This window comes from Pogona vitticeps, chromosome 4 (assembly GCF_051106095.1).
Source record: "Pogona vitticeps strain Pit_001003342236 chromosome 4, PviZW2.1, whole genome shotgun sequence".
Lineage (NCBI taxonomy): Eukaryota > Metazoa > Chordata > Lepidosauria > Squamata > Agamidae > Pogona > Pogona vitticeps.
The window spans coordinates 74,299,209-74,318,722 of record NC_135786.1 but is presented as its reverse complement, the minus strand read 5'-3'; the positions used below and the strand labels follow the sequence as shown (position 1 = coordinate 74,318,722).

The window sequence follows — 19,514 nt, the reverse complement described above, 5'->3', positions numbered from 1 at the left end:
CCATACTTACTCACTCTAGGTCAACCATCTCAATTATGCATTTAAACGTTAATATTTGCAATACATTAAGTTACCTTTATTAATACAAACCAAGCCTGTTCAATAAACAGGTACATTTAACTTTTGGTCACCAAACTATACATAGTCCATGGTTTCTTCGCCGTCTTCACTCGTCGGGTCTTCTTGACAAGGCGTCAGCAACACAGTTCATTGACCCTCTGACCACCTTCACTTCAAAGTCAAAATCTTGCAGGTTTAAAGCCCACCTCATAAGTTTACTATTATGGGTTTTCATTGTCTTTAACCACTGCAGTGGTGAGTGGTCAGTGCACAGAACAAAATGTCTTCCCCAGATGTAAGGTTTGGCCTTCTGAATCGCGTATACTATGGCCAGACACTCCTTTTCCACGGTTGCCAAATGTCTCTCACCTTTCTGGAGTTTCCTACTCAGGTAGGACACTGGATGCTGGTCACCATTTTCATCCTCCTGGCAAAGAACTGCTCCTACCCCGCTGTTAGACGCATCGGTGTAGATGATGAACTCCCGATCGAAGTCAGGAGCACGCAGCACTGGATAATGGATGCGCGCCTGCTTCAACCTCTGGAACGCCTCCTCACAGTCGCTGGTCCACGGGATGCGGTCATCAGTCTTCTTCCGCGTCAGATCGGTCAGCGGAGTCGCCATCTCGCTAAACCTCGGGATGAACTTTCTGTAGTAGCCCACCAACCCAAGAAATGATTTGACTTTTTTCTTGGTGTTGGGTCTGGGCCAATCACGAACTGCTTCTATCTTGGCCTCTAGGGGTTTGATCACTCCTCCCCCTACTATGTGACCCAAGTATTTTATTTCTGGGCTACCCAGCTGACACTTGCTTGCCTTTACTGTTAGCCCTGCTGCACTTAACCTCTGCAGCACTATCTCCAGGTGTTTCAGGTGATCTTCCCAAGTATTGCTGAAGATCCCTATATCGTCAATGTAGGCCACAGTAAAGTCACTGAGCCCTGCTAAGGTCTGGTCCATCAGCCTTTGGAATGTGGCTGGTGCATTTCTGAGACCAAAACTAAGGACTCTAAACTCATATAGACCGAAAGGGCTGCAAAATGCGGTCTTTTCCTGATCCCTGGGATCAATCCTTAATTGCCAGTAACCCTTTACTAGGTCCAACGATGAAATGAACCGACAACCCCCTATGGTTTCAATCAGGTTGTCTAGCCTGGGCATTGGGTAGGCATCAGGAGTGGTTACGCGGTTTAATTTCCGGTAATCTACACAAAACCTAATGCTCCCATCAGGCTTGTCCACCAGGACTATCGGAGAGGACCAAGGACTAGAAGAGGGGACGATTATGTTCTCCCTAAGCATCTCGTCCAGCTCCTTCCGCACCTTGTCCCTATAGGGTCCCGTCACTCGGTATGGGGATACTGCTAGCGGGGTTGCATCCCCTGTGTGGATCCGATGCATCACTCCCTTCACTATCCCCGGCTTATTCGAAAAAACCTTATGATATTTAGTGAGCAGCACTTTTAGTTCTTGCTGCTGGTCTTGGGTGAGTGCAGGACTGATCTTCACCTCATCTGGGTTGTATTTCACTTCCCCTCTACCCTCCCAGAAGGGTAATTCAGCTTCCTCACTCTCAGCTGCTTTTATGGCAAATAAAACCCTCTGTTCCCCTCTGTAGTAGGGTTTCAGGGCATTCACATGTACCACCCTTCGTGTTTGGTGTTCCTCCTGTTCTATAAGGTAGTTCAGATCTGACATCTTGGAAATGACCCTGTATGGTCCTGCCCATTTGAGCTGCAGTTTATTCTCTTTGCAGGGCCTAAGCCAAAGCACTTCCTCCCCTGGGTTAAAGCGCCTCTCCCTGGCTTTCTGGTCATACCAGGTTTTCTGTCTGACCTTCTGAGCTTGCAGGTTTTCTGCTGCTAGCTCTAGGTTTCTCTTCAGGTCATTCATTAAAGTGTCTATGTACGTCACAACATCTTGTGACAACATCCTGGGTGATCTGCTCCCAATTTTGTTTGATTAAATCAAGTGGACCTTTTACTTTTCTCCCAAACAAAAGTTCAAACGGACTGAACCCGGTACTGGCTTGAGGCACTGATCGATAAGCAAACAAAAGGGATTGCAGCTTCTGGTCCCAATTGTTTGGATTCTCTGCCAAGTAAGCCCTAATCATGCGCATTAGAGTCCCATTGAACTTCTCCGTTAACCCATTACTTTCGGGGTGATAGGCAGTGGTTTCCTTGTGTTTAATTCCACAGATTTGCCATAACCGTTTCATGAGCTTTGATGTAAACGATGTGCCCAAATCTGTGATTATTTCTGAGGCAAATCCCATCCTGGACATATACCCCACCAAGGCATCTGCCACTGTGTTAGTTTCGATGTTAGTCAAGGGAATGGCTTCGGGGTACCTCGTGGCATGGTCCACAATGGTGAGAATGAACCGGTTCCCCCTCTTTGTGGCCTTTGGCAAAGGTCCCACAATATCCACTCCTATACATTTGAACGGGGTGTCAATCACAGGCAAAGGGCACAACTTCGCTTTGGTCCTGTCACGGTTATTCCCCTGCCTCTGACACACATCACATTGTTTACAGAACTCCTTGATCTGCTTCCCTATTTCAGGCCAGTAAAAATTTTGTGTGATTCTCTGCTGTGTTTTGTTCACCCCTAAGTGCGCAGCAAACATGTCAGAGTGCCCCCTTTGTAAGATCATGGGGCGATACTTTTCAGGTACAACTAGCTGACTTCTGATCCCATCTCCCCCTTTTGAGATATTCATCAGGGTCTCTCTATATAAAATTCCCTTTTTCTCGCGAAATCTCGCTGGGGTTTCAGGTGTTAGCTGGGTGTCTGTCACCTTTTCAAAACACTTTCAGAGAGTGGCGTCTGCTTTTTGCTCTTGGCCAAATTTGCTGTCTGTGGCTAAGGTTTCTGCCACGGCTCCGGGACTACCCTCATCTGCTTCAACCTCGGGCTCTTCAGTACCCCCCTGAACTGTCCCCGTGGTAGCTTGTGAGCGTGTAATCACTAGCACCCGTTTCACATGTTCAGCCAGGTCATTTCCCATGAGCACGGCTGCTGGCAGAGTTGATGAAATCGCTAGCCGCCAAACTCCCCTCCAGCCTTGAAAGCTCACAGGTACCTCAGCTACTGGCAGTGAGATCACCTGCCCCTCAATCCCTGCCACCTTTAGGCTCTCATTTGGGATTATATACTTCCTAGGAATAATGTCTGGATGGCACAGGGTCACCTGGGAACAAGTATCCCTTAGCCCCCTATACTGATGGTCAAGTATTCCTACGTCCACCCCTGCGGTCTCAAACAATTGTGAATCTGTCCTCACTAGTAAGCAGCGCTTGACCTCCACAAGAGGACCATTTTCCCCAGCCTGATCAGCAGATGTAACTGGTCCAGATTGAGTAGCCATGGCAACAGGCTCCCTCAGTGGCAAGGAGCTTTGCTCTGTCTGGACACAGAACACAGCTTTTGGCTTGGTTCCACTCAAATCATGAGGCAAATTTCCCTTTAGCTGCTTTAATTTCTCACACTCTGAGATTAGATGGCCCTTTCCTTGACAGAAATAACATTTTCTGCTGTACTTGGAGTCTTTCTCATCTGGTTTTGGTTTTCCCTCCAAAATCTGAGGTCTTGGTGGTTTCATGTCTGAGGGCTTCCCTTCAACATGGGCCCCTCCCCCTTGCTGGTTTTTCCCTGGTCCCTGAGAGTACCTGCTGTAGGTTTCTTTGGGCTTACCCACAGTTTTCCCCTCAGCACCTAAGGGCTTCCTTATTTGGGAAATAAAATCTGCGATCTCTGCCGCTTCTGCCACCGATTTAGGTTTCCTCTCCCTCACATGGAACTTTAGTTCCCCATGCAGGACTGAATAAAACTGTTCCAGCGCTATCAGGTCTTTGAGCTGCTGGAAGGTCTCTGTCCCCTCCTGAGACAGCCATTTCTCTAGCAACCTCACCAATTGGGCCCCCACTTGGGTAAAAGTCTGCTCTGGTTTTTTTGTGAGTGACCTGAATCTTTGCCTCAGCTGTTCCGCATTTATCCCATGTCGGGCAAACACCAGTTTTTTAAACTCAGCGAAGTCCTTCAGCAGTTCCACTGGCATCTCTGCATAGACTTCTGCCAGGCTGCCACTGATTAAAGATCGCATAATGGTCATCTTCTCAGTTTCCCTTACTGAGAAGTCCACAAACGCTCTTTCCACGAGGGAAAAGAACACCTCAGGGCAATCTCCCTTGTGGTACACAGGGAATTTCTTCAGGTCAGTTTTAGACAGGCTGCCTTCCCCATTCCCTGGGTTCCCCTCATTATTATTGTTATTCCTATTTCCACTCATCATCTCCAGCTTCTTCAGCTCAAACGCCATTTTTTCTAACTCAAATTGTCTTTGTTTCTCCCTTTCCCTTTCCTGTTTCTCTTCCCTTTCAAACGCCATTCTTTCTCTCTCCAATCTTTCTTCTCTTTCCATTTTCTCTCTCTCTAATCTTTCTTCTTTTTCCATTACTAATTGTTTCATCCTAAATTCATGCTGTTGGGCTAGGAGCATTTTTCTGAGTTCTGAGGTCTGTTCTCCCGCGCTCTCATCCTGCACTGAGCCAAATTCCTCCTCAGAACCTTGGTCTCCCTGTGGTTCTCTCACTTCCCCCATTTCTGCCATCTGGCTTTGAGTCAAGGGCATAATCCCCCCCCAGAACAGGCTGCCTTCCAAAGTCAAGCCTCAAAATAAAACGACGACTTTTTCCCTTTTGCCTCAGAAACAGCCTTCTATAGACTGCTGCTGTTCCTTCAGCACCAACTTGCAACTGTTGCCAGGTAGAATCCACCCCCTCTGCTAGGCCTCTCAGCAGACAGGCTAGATCACTGTTACCTCACACAGCTTTGCCTCAGCCCTTTCCCGCCAAAACAGGTTGCCTCAGAGCTCCCTAATCTAGTCCCCCCAATCCGAGTTTGCACGTTCTTCCACTAGCCTGCCTCCCCGTGAGGTAAGCCTAGAAGATTACCTACGCGCCCTCAGATTTTCCCTGACTAGACCCCCCTTGCTCTGGGCACACTTGCCAAGGCTTTGCTGGACCACTGGACAACTGGACCAGTCGTATCCCACACGCTGGACACCAATCAATGTGGCAACCCCAGACCTACTGGAGTATGCCACCATGTAGTTATGCTGCCACCAACCATTCCCTGTAAGGAGTCACACAGACCAGGAATGGATTTTACTAAACAAAAGAACAAGGTTTATTGAAACAACACACAGGGTAAATAAAAGAATCAGGTAAATAGGATAATGTAACGTGGCATAGTCCTAATCATATACATACAACAGATTGGTTCCCACAGAACCCTTCAAGGTAACGCACAGACCCTGAACCTATCAGTTCTGGCTACCTAGAAAGAAACCTGAACCTATCAGGTCTGTACTAACTGACAAACAGTTGTACTCAGTCTGACACACAGACTCCCACTCCTAACTCTCCACACAAGCTCCAAATATATATACAGTACAGCTCCTCCCCCCTGATGTCCCGCCTTCCACTCCCCATAGGATGGAACTTTCCCTCCAAACCCATGACAGACAGGTACCATCAGTGCTGTATGTGACAGCCTGCTTCCACCAAGGTCTACCCGGATCACCCGCGCGAGCCAGGAGGTGAGGCTGAGGAGCCTGACGCCAAGAGAGGCCCGGAAGGAGAAGACACAAAACTGGGCCTTCTCGGCGGTGGCTCCTCGCCTATGGAACAATCTCCCTCCTGAGATTTGCGCGGCCCCTACACTGGGCATCTTTAAAACCCAATTAAAAACATGTTTGTTTATCCAGGCCTTCCCTCCAGCCAATTCTTGACTTTTTCCTTACTTTTTCTATTTTTATTTTATTGTAGTCGCTTTGTATTATTATGTATTTGACAGTGTTTTTACTCTCTGATTTTATATTGGAAGCCGCCTAAAGTGGATCGTTGGTCCAGATAGGCGGGATAAAAATCAAATAAACAAATAAACAAACAAATAAATAAATAAATAAATAAGTTTAAGAAGGCCCTCTTGTCTCTCCTTCCTATTCTTTGGAAGTCAGCATTCAATTTTCTGCAACTTTCCCTATTTCCCTTGCATTTTGTTTCCCTTCTCTTCTCTGCTATTTGTAAGGCCTCGTTGGACAGCCAAGCTGCTTTCTTGCATTTCCTTTTCTTTGGGATGGTTTTTGTTGCTACCTCCTGTACATTGTTACGAGCCACCCTCCATAGTTCTTCAGGCACTCTGTCCACCAAATCGAGTTCCTTACATCTGTTCTTCACTTCCACTATGTATTCATAAGGGATTTGGTTTAGATTATACCTGCCTAGCCCAGTGGCTTTACCTACTTTTTTCAGTTTAAGCTTAAAGGCCAAACTTACCTGTTGTTCCTTTTATCTCTTGACTCCTTACTTTAGCATTCCAGTCCCCTATAATGAGAATAACATATTTCTTTGGTGTCAGTTCTAGGAGGTGTTGTACGTCTTCATAGAATTGGTCAATTTCAGCCTCTTCAGCATCGGTGGTTGGAGCATAAACTTGGGTTACTGTGATGTTGAAAGGTCTGCCTTGGATTCGTATTAAAATCATTCTATCATTTTTGAGATTGTATCCCAGTACAGCTTTTCCCACCCTTTTGTTGACTATGAGGGCTACTCCATTTCTTCTACGGGATTCTTCTCCACAATAGTAGATATGGCAATCGTTTGAATTGAATTCGCCCTTTCTCGTCCATTTTAGTTTACTGACGCCCAAGATGTCAATGTTGATTCTTGCCATCTCCTGTTTGACCACATCCAACTTACCAAGGTTCATAAATCTTACATTCCAGGTTCCTATGCAGTATTTTTCTTCGCAGCGTCGGACTTTCCTTTCACTTCCTGGCGCGTCCGCAGGTGAGTGTCCTTTCGGCTTTGGCCCAACCACTTCATTAGCTCTGGAGCTACTCATACTTGTCCTCCACTCTTCCTCAGTAGCATGCTGGATGCTTTCCAACCTGAGGGGCTCATCTCCCAGCGTCATATCTTTTAGCCTTTTGTTTCTGTCCATGGAGTTTTCTTGGCAAAGATACTGGAGTGGCTTGCCAGTTCCTGCTCCAGGTGGATCGCATTTTGTCAGAACTCTCCACTATGATCTGTCCGTCTTGGGTATTCCTGCGCGGCATAGCCCATAGTTTATCTGAATTACTCAAGCCCCTTCGCCACAACAAGGCAGCAATCCATTAAGGGCCTATTGGCCTTAAAAAGTTGGACAGAAAAGTTTCAAGAAGCATACAAACAGACAAGTACTGTATGCAGCATAACCATTTATCTAGATATATTGGGATAAACTAGGAAGCTAAATACATGAGAACTCTGCTGATGCAGGTTTTCAATGATGCCACATGGGAAATGGGTGGCAAATGTAGATCTACATAGTCAAGTTTCTTGCCAATTAAAAGAGAACCTCAATCAGCACCCTATGAAATTTACTAATGTATTTCAAACCACAAAGGGTGTTGTCATTCTTCAGCTGAACTGTGGGAGACCATATTCACGACCTTGAAATGTGGTGAAGGACAAGCAAGAAACTATTTGAGGCACTAGGTACCATGTTCTTTATAAATGTATTATTTTAAAAATGAGGAGCTTCTTAAACCCTGCTTTATACATAAGCTTTCCAAATGGGTTTCAAGGATAGCTGCATTGCAGCATTCTGATGTTGAGCTCACAAGGGCAGTGGTGACTGACACAACTGCATCAGCAAAAAGGGTCATAGACGTTCAGCTAAATTTGTACTTACATGGAGTTGTTAGTCACCAACAATAATTTTTCCTGGCTCTTTCACAACCTGAATCTGAATAGGTTACAAAAATCGGCATCCCTTTGGTCTCACCATATGGACAGTTGTAGGTTCAAGGTTGTATAAAGCAAGGGCACTTCAGCTATTTTGCTCAGTAGGCAGAGTTTTTAGAAATGAAGTGTAGTGATAAAACTCAACCATCATGACATATTAGTATTGGAAAGAAACAACATACAATGCTGAATTATAAAATATGCAAAATATTTCTTTAAATCCATGGTGTCTTTAAAAAAAAAGCAAAACAAGTAAGTATGAAACTACAGAAACGTCTGAGTGTGTGTATGTTTACATGTCAGGAAACTGAATGTTAAGTTTAGACAGAGTATCGGTAACGATTATGAGTAGTTCCTCGAAGATATCAAAGTTAAAGAAAATGCTTCTGTATTTTCTTGTTGAAAGTTTTGCATGGTATTATAGAGATGAAAACTTTCTTGTAATTGGCCACCATGCAGAAATATTGTGGGAAGTACCTTCCCTGGCACAGGCCATCATTCTTACATCATCAGTTTCTTCCTTTCTTCTTCTTCTGCATCAGAACCACCACACAATTCTGCAACTGTTTTCTAAAACTTAGCTTTCTAATGATTCTGGAAATTCAGATTCTTCATGATTGCTTCTTCAAAGCCCCCTGTTCCCACAATTTTACAGATCACTGTAACTGCTACATTTAGGATTCCAAATTGCCTCCAAGATTTTTCAAAATTCTGCCCCAGTGAGCATAAAACAAAGTTTGAAAAGATATACTAAAACAAAACAGTGATAACAATATTCATCTACAAAATATTTCCTCAGAGAGGTAATTTTCTGTCTCCTGGTACATTTGGTGGGATTGCAAGAGAAGGCCTTTTTGGTGGCTGCTCCTAAGATTTGGAACTCCATGATAAGGGAGTCAAAGCTAATTCCATCTTCATTTTACCCTCCACTGGCAGCCAAAGGCATCTTTACCCAGAAAGGCCTTTGACTTGTTAGCTGATGCAGGCTTTAACTCATGAGTGCTCAGTGCTTTTTGTTTCTTTTGTACCAATGTATTTTTATTGTTTTGAATTTTTTTCACATTAATTACATTTTATGTGGTATTCTAAAGGTAAAGGTAAAAGTTCCCCTTGACAATTAAGTCCAGTCGTGTCCAACTATAGGGGTCAGTGCTCATCCCCATTCATAAGCTGAAGAGCCGCTGTTTGTCCATAGACACTTTCCATGGTCATGTGGCTGGCATGACTAGACATGGAACACTGTTACCTTCCCACTGAGGTAGTACCTATTAATCTACTCATATTTGCAAGCTTTCAAATTGCTAGGTTGGAAGGACCTGGGACAAGCAACAGGAGCTCACCCAGTTGCACCAATTCAAGCTGCTGACCTTTCAATCAACAGCCCAGTAGTTTAACTGGCAGTGCCACCCATGTCCCATATGGCATTACACTGTTGTATAAGCATAAGCCATAGACTTGGTGGGCTCCAGAACAGCAGAAGGTACACAGGAGATACTGCCATAACCAGTTTGCTCATTCTTAACCAACCTCATGTCTGTGGGAGCACACAAAAGCTATCTTTCCTCCCCTCCCATTGACTGCTATATAGAACAATTCCTTGTAAGCACAAGTCCTGATGCACGTGACGTGTCAGGTGTTTTGGCAGTATTTGGAGCTGGAGTCAATGTAAATGGGTATGGCCAAGAGAGGTGATACAGAGGCAAAAGGTGCCTCAAATCAGTTTGCTCCTTTCCCAAGTCAGATTGTAAGTACAGTGACATTCAGTCCGTGCCCTTCAATTTAATAATAAATAAATCCCAGTCCTATTATTTTTTTAACAGTGAGAATGAAATTTTCACATATGTTCATTAATGTGCTGATTATTTTCTGTGCTTGGACTTTACTGATAGCATAAATAAAGCGCAATCGGTCTTGCATAAGAATGCAAGAGTCCTCTGGATCAAACGAGATTGATTTAGTCGAGCATCCTATCCACAAGTAGATAACCATGTGTCTATGGGAAGCCTACAAACATAACACATGTTCAACTATGTCCTCCTGCTCTTGCATCCCAGAAACATACTGCACGTTCGTACAGACCCCTGTACAAATATAGATCCTTTATATCATTATCACAATGGAAAGGATGTTGCAACAGCATTGCTCTACTGAAGAGAGAAGCTGTGGCTATTTTCCACCACAGCTCCATCCTTTCTAAACGGGGGGGGGGGGGGAAGGAGCAACTCCTCCCACATGACCGGAACTTGGAAAAGCTGTTTCTGGGGACTATTCCTCCCAGAATCACCCAACCAGCATGGTAAGTAAATATACCATGCTCTCCTCCGGAGTCATTCAACAGAATACGGAATGATAAAGGAAGGGCACAAACTCCTTGCTAAGGTAATATTGGAAGAGAAAAGCCAGAGAAGATGCACTGTATTGCCCAAGGAGAAACATAAACAATCTTCTGACAGTTCTCCCATCTTATAGCATCTATGGTTCTAAGGCAATAATGTCAATGGAACAGATTATTGTCACAGACAATGGTCACCAGCTGCTCCATAAATTGCAGAAGAAAGAGAGGCATATTGATCTAACAGTAACTTTCTGTCATTATGTCTATGCCTATTAGAGCAAATGAAGGCTATTTAATTATTTTACTTAATGGTCACAATGGAAAAACTTGTGATTGTCCTCCAAGTACCATTATTGACCTGCTGGGTTTTGTGTAGCATCATATTCATTAATAGATTTTTGTTGGCTACAGCCAGATGAGCATAACAGAAGTGAGGCTATATAAAACTTGACAATGTATAAAAGTAAGTACAGCTATACTGCATCTTAGCTATAACTCAGTGAGCTCTGTTGAATCTGAAAAAAGCCAGCCCACCAGGTGCTTCCAGCAGCTACCAGGAGGACACAGGGGAAAAAAAACCCAGGCAGCCATCACAGACTGAACTGGGGTTCTTTAATTAGAGATATGTGTTGCTTGAGAACTTTGCAGCTCCTTCTGTGATGTTACCGACACCAACAGAACTTGGAACATGATTTCTAGAAAGTAACTAGTTACTATCCCCCTTCTAAGTAGAGTTTAGACACATCAGGTTCTGGACAACTCCCACAATTTCCCCAAGTAGTGTGACTAGTAATCCTGTTGGTGGTGATGGTGTTCTGGAAACTATAGTTCAAATTAAGTTTTTCAAGCTCTGGTTCCCTCTCAGAGACCTAGTTACCACTGCTTTCGGAAATTGCAAAGCAAGACTAGGAAACACGTGCTCTCAAGATATTGTTGGGCTCCTATTCCCACCAGCCCCAGCCTATATGACTGATTGCCAGAAATGCTAGAGGCATGTTATATAGAGATCATATAACAAGGCAGAATCTTGGATCCACACTACACATTTCTTTATGGAAACAGAACCATGGCTGCAGAAAACAGGAATCTCTACTGCTGGGCTCATGTCACAAGAGATTGAACTAGTGAAAGAATCATGTCTGGCTCTCTGCCCCTAATGCTCTATGCCAGAGTGGACAAATGGCTGCATGTATCACCACAGGAGCCTAAAGTTAGCCCCCAGCACCTGCCCCCCCTTCTTAATTTTTTAACTTGGTTGTTGTTCAAAAGTTCCCTTTGTGCCCTGTAGGGGGGCAGTGGAAACATCTCTCCACCTCTCCAAAATCCTCACATCAAAAAACACAACTGGCCACTAGAGGGTACATGGGTTTTTTTCACTACAAGAGGCTATCAAAAAGAGGAAACACACACATAGTTTTGTGGAGGTAGGGCATGGGTCTGGATATAGCCTTCCCAGTTCCAGGAGTAGGTGCATGCCGCTCCCACCCTTCTAGAAGTTGGCCACTCCTGCTTCACGCAATGAATTCGCATACATAATTCAGAAGTTGTGATTTATATATAGCTTGAGTGCAAGTAGGGGAGCTTGAAGCAGTTCCCCTCCCCTAAATTAATGAGAATGTACAGCATGTGGAAATTATCTTCTGTAGGTGAGTGTAGATTCAGGAATACCCCCACTCCTAACCATTCTTCCATACAGTTATTCATGAAGATGCAATCTATCAATTATCCTAATTATTTTCAAAGCAAGCTCATTCTGATTGCAAATCCAAACATCCTATGGTGATGTTTCATTGAGGAAATATGAGCTGTATGTACAGAGGTGTGTATGTTTGTGTGTGTGCGCTTTTCCATTGTCAGTGTAGTTTTATCATTTCTTTCTTCCTGCAATTAAAAACAAAGCAAAGAAGTTTGTGCTGTCCAGATGACAAATCCAGTATCCTGCAGCATTCCAACAGAATATGTAGATAAGAAGCCAAACACCCAAAAGTTTGAAAAAGAGATCTATAATGTGCTTGCAGCAACAGCTGAGGCAAATGCATTGTGATCCCAAGGTCCTAGAGGGCTTGCTTTTGAAACTGCACTAAACGTTTAGTGCCAAAAAGATTTCCAAACTGCCAGTGCCAAAAGTTATGGTGTACATGTGTGTGAGTGATTCCTTTGTTGATTTTTTAAAAAAATATTGTATTGCACTGAATTCTTTCTTTTTTTTAAAGCCTCTGTTTCTGGAAACTAGGTCCTGGTTGGCAATTGTGACTCACCAGACATTGTTGGACTACAGCCTTTGTAGCCAGCATAACCATTTGTGAGGGATTATGGAAACTGTAGCCCAGTAGCAAGTGGCCATAGTTGTTCCCTTCATGCTCAGGTTATGAATTTGGCTTCAGTTGAGATTCCACTGAGCACTAAGTCCTGTCAAAGTACTGTAAATTTTATAGGCCTGAACAGGTCCAGAATGTAGTATTGATGAACTGCCATAATGATCACCTGTGTAAACTGCTGAGTCACAGTGACTAAGAAGAAGAAGAAGCAACATCTGGGGATGATGCAACACCCATGTAAAGGAAGATGATGCAACCCTTGAAGTGACTGGACAGAAACATCAGTTCAACTGTATATAAGGGAACATTGTGAACATGAATGTATCTCCTTCTTTCCTCTATGCTACTATCCTCTATGTACTTTGCCTCTATTTTTGCTGCCACGCCGAAGGTCTGCTGCTTTGTCTATTTGTATATATTTTGTTAATACACGTGTATTTTTGTAGAAGAAGAGTGTGTGTGTTTTTCTTCAATCAGAGAACTCTGCACACTAAACAGCAAGAAGCTGACAAGTCCTGCCATTACAGCAACATGAGAATGAGCCATCCTCCATTTGCACAATCTCAATGCTTATGGCACAACTAAGACTCAGGCTTGAGTTCAAATCCTTGCTTGGCTATGGAAACTCACTGAAGAGTGGCAGTGGTAAAAAAAACCTCTTTGAAGAGCTCACATGCCTCAAAGTCCCTTATACCGGTGAGATTTTTCAGTAAGTGCTTAAGGTTGCTTAGTCTTGTTCTGGGGACCAAGCCCCTTTTTAAACCACTTCCAATGTAATGGCCCAAATCCTTTTACTTAGTTAGGTATAAAATATAGAGGCAAGCTGCCCAAAGTTAAGAAACCATTGCTTACATTATCAGCATGCTGAGCTGTGCGCTGCAGCTGTCAATGTCTACAGTTCCCTTGGGACAATTTGTTTCCAAAGGTTACACCATTTGTGTAACTATGCAAGAGGATTTTGATCAGTCTTTTATACTACCTTCTGAATAGAATACAGGAGGATTTAGAGCCACTTTCTTTACATTAGTTTCAAAGCTAAGCTCTCATCCTCAATAGGGACTTTGAGGCATGTGAGCTGTTCAAGGCATGATTTACCAGTGCTAGTCTCTAGTGAGTTTCCATAGTCAAGCAGGGATTTGAACCCAAGCTTCCCGAATCCTGGTCTGACACTCTATCCACTACACCACACTGACCCACATCTACCTATATATTTAATTGTTAATAATCTCCAAGAGAAGCCAACATCTGACAGTATACACTTCTCCCTTCAACAACACTGGGATTAGGTGCCGGACCCCAGGTAGTTCAAAATCCAAGTGGAACTCTTATGTCCCCCAAAATGGAATATTAATATCTTATCTTATCTTATCTTATCGTCTTACATTTTGGAGAGCATAAGGGTATTACATGGATTACATAAGAGGATAAAAATAATATTCTGTCTTTTAGCTGCCTTCAAAGAGGCACCAAGTAAAAAAAATCCAATGCTCCTATCGGAGGGGCGAAATGCAGGTGCGATTTCTCCTCCCAAGTATAACCAAAACCATGTTTCTCAGACCGGTGCAATTCAATGGAGAAGTGTATATTAGTTTTTAAAAGGGCCACATACGTTGGACAAAAGCATAGCACCTGTACTGGATTTAAAAGCTCAGTTTTCAAAAATAGAAAGGAAGGAAATGGAAGCATTTTATATCATTCTGCTTCATCGTGTGTGTTTGATTGTGGCAGATTAAAATAAAGCAAAATCCTGATGCCAAGAGCTTTTAGGTGTATTTATGATGGTAAAACAGTTCATACTGGTTTAAAAATAGATCCAATATAGAATTGCACCCGAGTGAAAACTCAAGTCTGACGCCTCTTGATTTTCTTACCAACTATCCTCATTATCTGGTCTTGCTTTCTTTCCCCTTAAGCAAGAATTATGTGATGAAAGTGCTGAGATAAAGTAATGGTAAGGAGGATACCACAAGCAATATTTGAAAAGCAGAGATAATTTACTACATATCTGATTTGTTTTACTTCCCTGAGCCTTCCTGTGGTGAAAGGAAATTCATCTTTTCTGGCAGACTCCAGCCTTTTTAAGCCTGAGAACTCCCCAAGCACACTGGAGTGCAGGTAAATGGATGTGAGTCTCCGTGCATATAGTATCAAGAGCAAGGATTTAATGTTATGTTTTGCTTGGGTATTTCTTGCCTGAAGAACAAATATGGTTGAAGGGGACTAAAGGATATTTAGATCAACCTGTTTTCACAAGGCACGGTTCCCACAAGTACTAAAAGGCAATACAGATGTGCTTGCAAAAAGAGACTTGTGATATGCCATGGGCGTGTTTTGTCTGTCTGCCAAGAACACTGATTTTCTCGGGGGGGGGGAGAGATGTTACATTTACATCTACTCTGCCTGGCTCCTCCAATCTAACACATTTCATTGTTACATTTGATGACTATGTGGTTTTGAGAACTTTAGCATTTTGTTCATTTGTTTTTGGACTATAATTCCCAGAATCCGCCCCAAAATACAGTGGGGTCTCGACTTACGAACGGCTCGACATACGAACGTTTCGACTTACGAACCGCTCTCATAGGAATATATGGACTCGACTTACGAACTTAGATTCGAGTTATGAACTCTTCCCCCCCCCCCTTTTTAAAGCTAAGTCATCTTAGGTTAAAAGGAAAAAAGAAAAAATATCCCCCTCTAGTGGCAGAAGGCGGAATAGCAGCTTCCCATTAGTTTCTATGGACGAAAAGAGCAGATACAGATTAAATGGTTTTCAATGCATTCCTATGGGAAATGCAGATTCGACTTAAGAACTTTTCGACCTGAGAACTGCCTTCCAATACGGATTAAGTTCGTAAATCGAGACCCCACTGTAGAAGCTTATTGGCAAGAGGTAATTAGATGGATAGAGACATTGACTAATCAAAAAATAGATATTAATGAAACATTATTGTTATTTTCATTATTCACAGGGGGAAATGAGAAACTAGAATATAAAGAATTAATTGCAAATCTTATAGGCACCGCAAGATCTGAAATCGCTAAAAATTGGAAAAAAGACCAAGACCTCTCATTGCAAGCATTTACAAGTAAAATATGGCATACACTGCTGATGGAAAAAAATGACTAATAAAGTTAGATTACATAGAGGAGAAATAAGCCACAGTAAATTCACTGAAAATTGGAAGCCATTAATAAATATGCCGACAAAATAGACTTTGAGACATGTGGATTGAAAAGAAATTTAGATTGTTGGTCAATATTTCTTTAAAAGGTGACGGGGAATGGTATATATGTGATTTGGAGAATTATGGGGAATAACTTTGTATTTATTATTTGTAATATGGTCGATTGTCTTTTCATTCTTTAGAAATAATTTTTTTAAAAAAATTCCCAGAATCCATTAAAATGTCACAAACCAGTAACTTTTGCAGGCTTTCATCTTGATGAGTTGACTTGTTTCATCCTCAATGACAGATTTCTGAGGGATGTGCATTTATGAAGGATGAGCAGTATTTCTAGCTGTTGTTTCAATGCTCTCAAGCAACACAGTGGGACACCCAAAATTCTCCACAGAGCACCTTACTGGTTTCCACAAGACTCAAACTGTATCACTGGTGGGAATAGGCACTTGGCGAGCTTGCATCTTTAAAAAGTTGAGAAGCCACCTTAAACTGCCATTTTGACTGTATTACCCTATAGAATGACAATCTTGACCAAGCATTTCATCTGTATGATATGAAGGCCTATCAAGGTAGGTACATTCCAATACAGTAGAAGCACAATCCAGTACACAAATAAAGGAATTCAATAACAGGGCTGGGAACCAGATTGAGACAAGAAGGCTTTTTCTGTCTTAACTCAAGATTCTTGCTGCAGAAAAGGAAACTGAAATCCTCAGGCTTGCACAATCCATTCCACAGGCCTCACACAAGATATTATTACATCACGTCATATCTTCTGATAGCTCTCGCATACTAGTTAACAGAACAGAGCCCCTGCCAAAATTTCTTCCACTAGCACATTGGTGGATTCAATCAAGAGTCCACAGATGCAGAATATTTTATGCTTGAACGTATCAGCTGAAAATACTTTATAGTGTATAGCCATCATTACTTTCAATGCAATTATAAGACTGTGCAAATCATTAAGGGCTTAGAGAAGAGCAACGAGGTCTTTTGGTAGTGTCCGACACATTCCCTTGGAATGGTAAACAGCAGTAATAACTATCTGAAAAGCTTAGAAAGCATCCTATATGCACTATATACTTTATATTTCAAATGCTTCTCCCTCATACAATAATGATGATGATTAAGTTCAAACACTATTGTACGTAACTTTTCTATATGCAACATGTTGCATTAATACGCAAACCCAAATCCTATAACAAACTGACAAAATTAAAGAACTGTTGGCATGACAGGATTAAAGAAGCATTAAAAAAAACTTGGGAGAATAAACCCAAAATATAGTTTGTCTATAGAAATAAAAAATACTCCCACTAGGGATAGTTAAACATACATACAATGCCCTCACCCATTAAAGTAAAATAACTACATGTAAGAAGTACAGGCACCTTAAGAATAATTGGAATTTTTAGTTTCCTTTCCAGGGGACACTGGGAAAACTGTTCAGATAGTCACTATTCAGTATGATTCTATTAAAAGTAACTGGGACATTCTTCAAATCTCCAAGCTCTGAAAAAGCTGTAAATATATTGTATCAATTTGCTACAATAAATAATAATTTGACCAAGATGGTGGTTGAGATGGACCTGCCAAGCCGCCTTGCCAAAATAGAGCAATACAATACTGTGTAGAGATAATGACTGCATGGGTATCCAAGGCCAGGTTCAGTGATATTAGATACATATGGTAGAAATAGTATCCAAGAGTAATCTAGTGGGAAGTGTTCTTCGCCACCTGCACTATCAGCATACCTGTGAACCCAGGCGTGTCTGTGTGTGTCATACAGTTACCGCAAACACACTACTAACGTCCAGATAACTTTTCCCAGCAGCTTCACATACTACGGAGGATAAGACTAAAACCTGAGGCACCACAAAGACCACAGGGTGGGACAGACAACATTCAACACCACCTTTTGAAACCTTATGGCATGCAACACTTCTCTAAGGAAACTCAGCTTTAACAAGAAAAATTAAATGGAAACAGACTTGAAAATTAACTAACTGATCCAACAACATCACAACAACTTCATGGATGAATTGAAATAAATCATTCAACTTCTCCAGTTTTTTTAAAATCAACAGAACAACCTGTCCCACAATGCAATTCAAACAACACTGCAGAATAAAATCAATTCATGTTAACAATAGCAAAGCTTTTCCTCCTCCCTTTTCAACTACTGTCATTTTAACAATATAATTTAATTAAAATATACAACCCGTTTGGGGGCAAGCCAACCTGATTTATAGTCATATTTTGGGATAAGGCAGCTTTGACAGCACTGGAAGCCATCACTCAACACCACAAATGCTTTTCCAAAACAACTTACTACCAATAAATTTACAGGTGCCGAGTCACTCAGTGTTTGTAGTTTTTCCACATACCATCTTATACAAGACATCCTCACAGAGATTAAAGTAAATGAACTGAGTCTTCCCTTAGGTCTCCTAAAAGCTCACTTGAATAACCATATTTACCTGGCTCTACTTCATGCCATCCACTTGACTGACTGCCACTTCCTGGAGACCGCCCTTGGCTTGTATAAAATGGCTCTTCACCTGGACTGTCCATTTCATCCTCTACAGATTTGAGGCGCTTTGTAGAGCTGGAATTGAAAAAGAAACAGGTTGTTACACAAGTTGATGCCGGGCAAAATGTCAGTCTACCTTTTAGCATCCTAATCCCAGAAAAGCTGCTCACCTTGAATTCAGAGCTCAGAAATTCCACATAGACCCTGTGTACATTATAAGGCATACATACATACATACCCCTCTTGTATATGAAAAATGTCCGTGTGGCAACAGGACATGGCCAGTGGGTATACCTTTGCGTGAGCAGAGGAGGATGTCTGAACCTTGCTTCTACCATTTCCGATCAGCAAGATAAATAATCTTAGAAACACTTGAAAAGAGTACTTCACAAGAAGCCCTAGATATTTCATGACTTGCTCTAAATAGTCTTATAAGGGTTTTCTCACCCAGAAACCAAGGCATGAAGAAGATTTTGTTTTCTGACACCCTCTTATGGCTCATCTATTTTCTAAGGCAAACATTATTTTTTGAGGTATTCAGCAAACTACTATGTGCAATGTTGCTACAACAACAATAACAACAATGAGGTACATGAGAGATACAAGAACATGTCACACCCTGGAATGTTGCCCAGAGTAACAGCCAGCCAGCCTGTGAAATCCATGACCCTTTCCCTGGCCTCCCACAGAAAGGAATTTCATAGCATGGATGCAACAATAAGAAATTCCTTGCCGGCATCCTCATCAGGTATACCTATGAAATTGACAGGATCTAAAGAAAGGCTCTGCCAAGGATATACAACTGCAGAGGCTCATATGGTGTCTTTTAGCTAGCCCAGGCCCAATTTGTATAAGGCTATCTTGGTTGGGTGCAGGATAAAAATCAGTGTTGTTGACATACTAGCAACTCTGGAAACCTTCCCCAGTAGCTTCTTGTATAAGTTAAATAGCATCGGGTAGTCTAAACAAACCTCCACTGCCTTGCGGCTATATCCACTCATGGAAAAGGCTTCAGGAGTTAACCTAGAGGCAAAATCCGGAGCTGGAGTCCCGAAGGCAGTTCGTGTCATTCTGCCAACTCCTGCGATGTTGCTGGAACCAGTTGTATTGGCTCTTGCCTTTCCATTAGACCATTTCAGCAACGTGGAGAGGGGGGATCTGCTGCATGGGTAACAGCCTATCCTCCATATTACTTTACCCAGGCTTCATGCTCTGGAGAGAACACTCCTTGATTCAGAGCATGTTACCATAGTCTCTCGAGACTGAAGAATGCCTATGACGAGTCT

At 42.4% G+C, this 19,514-nt stretch overlaps 1 protein-coding gene and 1 long non-coding RNA gene across 14 annotated transcripts in view; both read right to left on the bottom strand.

The window, feature by feature from the left end:
- The window catches only part of LOC144589068 (uncharacterized), a 35,463-nt gene extending 17,322 nt beyond the window's left edge, over positions 1–18,141 (bottom strand). The window contains exon 1 of the long non-coding RNA XR_013544955.1: positions 5,622–18,141. This is a non-coding gene — a long non-coding RNA (uncharacterized LOC144589068). The remainder of the gene's footprint in view (positions 1–5,621) is intronic.
- Positions 1–19,514, bottom strand: part of NFIA (nuclear factor I A) — a 558,292-nt gene that overhangs the window by 105,370 nt on the left and 433,408 nt on the right. For all 13 annotated transcript variants that reach the window (XM_020789879.3, XM_020789880.3, XM_020789883.3 and 10 more), the window contains one exon: positions 18,176–18,303. In XM_020789879.3, the coding sequence (XP_020645538.1) occupies positions 18,176–18,303 (128 nt within the window). The remainder of the gene's footprint in view (positions 1–18,175; positions 18,304–19,514) is intronic.